Source organism: Perkinsus marinus (genome assembly GCF_000006405.1).
Source record: "Perkinsus marinus ATCC 50983 genomic scaffold scf_1104296940178, whole genome shotgun sequence".
In the NCBI taxonomy this organism is placed as follows: Eukaryota; Perkinsozoa; order Perkinsida; family Perkinsidae; genus Perkinsus; species Perkinsus marinus.
Window position 1 is genome coordinate 1 of NW_003212922.1, and position 2,103 is coordinate 2,103.

At 53.4% G+C, this 2,103-nt stretch overlaps 2 protein-coding genes across 2 annotated transcripts; both read left to right on the top strand.

The window, feature by feature from the left end:
• Positions 1 to 662: 662 nt before the first annotated feature.
• On the top strand, positions 663 to 1,767 carry Pmar_PMAR015363 (hypothetical protein; the record flags this gene model as incomplete). Its single annotated transcript, XM_002782068.1, has 5 exons — positions 663 to 891; positions 946 to 1,071; positions 1,118 to 1,233; positions 1,282 to 1,550; positions 1,599 to 1,767. 5 exons carry the CDS (start codon positions 663 to 665, stop codon positions 1,765 to 1,767), a joined length of 909 nt encoding a protein of 302 aa, XP_002782114.1.
• A 23-nt stretch (positions 1,768 to 1,790) lies between these two features.
• Pmar_PMAR015364 (hypothetical protein) lies at positions 1,791 to 2,083 on the top strand (the record flags this gene model as incomplete). Its single annotated transcript, XM_002782069.1, has 1 exon — positions 1,791 to 2,083. A coding segment is annotated over one exon (293 nt), but the record flags the coding sequence as incomplete, so codon positions are not given.
• Positions 2,084 to 2,103: the final 20 nt, after the last annotated feature.

A 2,103-nucleotide genomic window follows, 5' to 3' on the forward strand; every position in this document is an offset into this window, starting at 1 on the left:
GCTGTTGGTGACTACGACCGCCTTTGAACATGTATAGTAGTGCCGTGAAGCACCCAGCTGATGCTGTTGCTGCCTACCGCTCCTCAGCATATCAGGCGCCCTCCAACTGATCTACCACAACGACCAGTAATCTCCTTACGTCATCCCCAATACACTGCCAACGACAACCCCACATCTTTTCTTGTGGAAACACGGAATAAAACAGGCCCATATACGCCGTGCGCACAGGGTAATAATTATTGGGCGCGCGCTTTTTACATTGAAGGTACATCCCTGGGCGAGCGAGAAATGCCGCGCACTTACTAGTAAAGTAATACTAGCAGTTCTTCCTTGAATTCGTTTATGCAGGTGCGAACATCATTCCAACTGCTGTTCCTCATCCTTCGTTGAAGTTGATATGATACTCCACTCATCGGCTGATGATTGTTGGTTCTAATTCACTTTCCCTGCAGGTCGCTCGCGTCCATCTACGCGAGCGTTTCAGAAGTTGACTTCATCCGTATCATCTTATTTTCGAACCCGTATGTGACCTCTGTTGATCTTCCGAGTAGCGTAATGCCCGCATTGGAGTCGAGCTATAAGCAGATCATTTCCGTCGAGCTCTTCTGAAACCGTTGCGTTGAGTGGTCAATTGCTATCCCTAGCGTACACTGCCTCCATACATGTCAACTATCATTGACAACAACACTCCTCTGAGTGTCAGTCGAAGGGCCTCAAACACCACTGTCTACTACAACTATGAGGATCCTAAGAAGGCCGCCAACTGCTCAGGGACCCTCTACCCTCCCCCCAAGCCTCCTTCTGGTCACATCGCTGGTCTTCCCTCCGCTGGGCACCGCTCCACGCCTTCCAACACCTCAGCTGCTGTATCGGAGCACTTTCACCATGGAGGTAGGGCGCACTTGGATCCCCTTGGGGGCCCAAGACTAGGGCATCCCTCCTCAGGGTCTAGCACTATGCCTGGCACCCCCAACCTGGCGGCGAGCACCAACAGCAGCTGTATCAGTCCCTGTGTACAGGCCTCTCAACTTCCACAAGGCTCCACGGTTGAATACTATAGTCAATCTCTAGGTAGGAGCTTCTGCTACTACCCCTCATACAAGGTGATCGTAAACAGGCCGTTGGATCCCTGCGAAGGTGATGTCGGTGATCCCTCCTGATGACCCTCGAGCTGGTGGCAGCAAGGTCGGCCTCGTCCATCTAGACTGCAAGCCCATGGCTAGAGTTGAGCAGGTCGTAGTAGAGCTTGCCTCTCGTAGGACCACACTGTCCCATGGTCAGGTTCGCTATGCTGGCCCCCCGGCTGGGATGCCTCTCTACTCTGGTGGCCCCCTGTCGTCGGCGCCGACCCCCAACTTCATCGATGTCCCGGCCGCCTTCTCGATGTTCAACTCCTCTTCTCCCCCATCCTTCGTCCCAGGGCCATCAGTTGGCCCTCCAACTGTGCGGGTCATGAGGACCACTACTATTCCCACCGCCTACCGCCGTTCTTCGTACATTACTAAGACCACTAGTATGGCCTTCAAGAACCCCGGCAAAGCTGTCCAACTGTAGGGGTCTCGACACCATCATGTGCTGGGCCCTACTACTATCCTCAGGATCTCGTTTGACGGCGATAAGCTCGTTGTGAAACCCGAGGCCCTTGCCCTCCTGGAGGCTCTCGGACACGACAAGCAAGTGAGCGTCGTTACAGTAGTTGGTATGTACCGGACGGGTAAGAGCTACCTCCTCAACAGGCTCGTCAGAGGTAAGTCGACTGCCTTGTAGCCCTGGCCCTCTACTCATCCCAGGTCCTGGTGGCTCCACTACTGTTAATGAGGACCCACAGAAGGAGAATAAGCTTCTGAACAAGTTGTTGAAACTGGGCAGGAAGAAGAATGATGCCGTGAATCGACCTACTCCGGTTGTCTTCGAGACGGGCAACGAAGTGAATGCCTGCACCCAAGGCATATGGATGTACATCTGCGAGGAGGAGCTCAATGACAAGGTCGTCATCTTCCTTGACTGTGAGGGTTTGGGCTCTACTGGTCGAGACAAGGCTTATGACACTAAGCTCATGGCCATGGCCCTCCTTATGAGCAGCGTATTTATATATAACTCTAA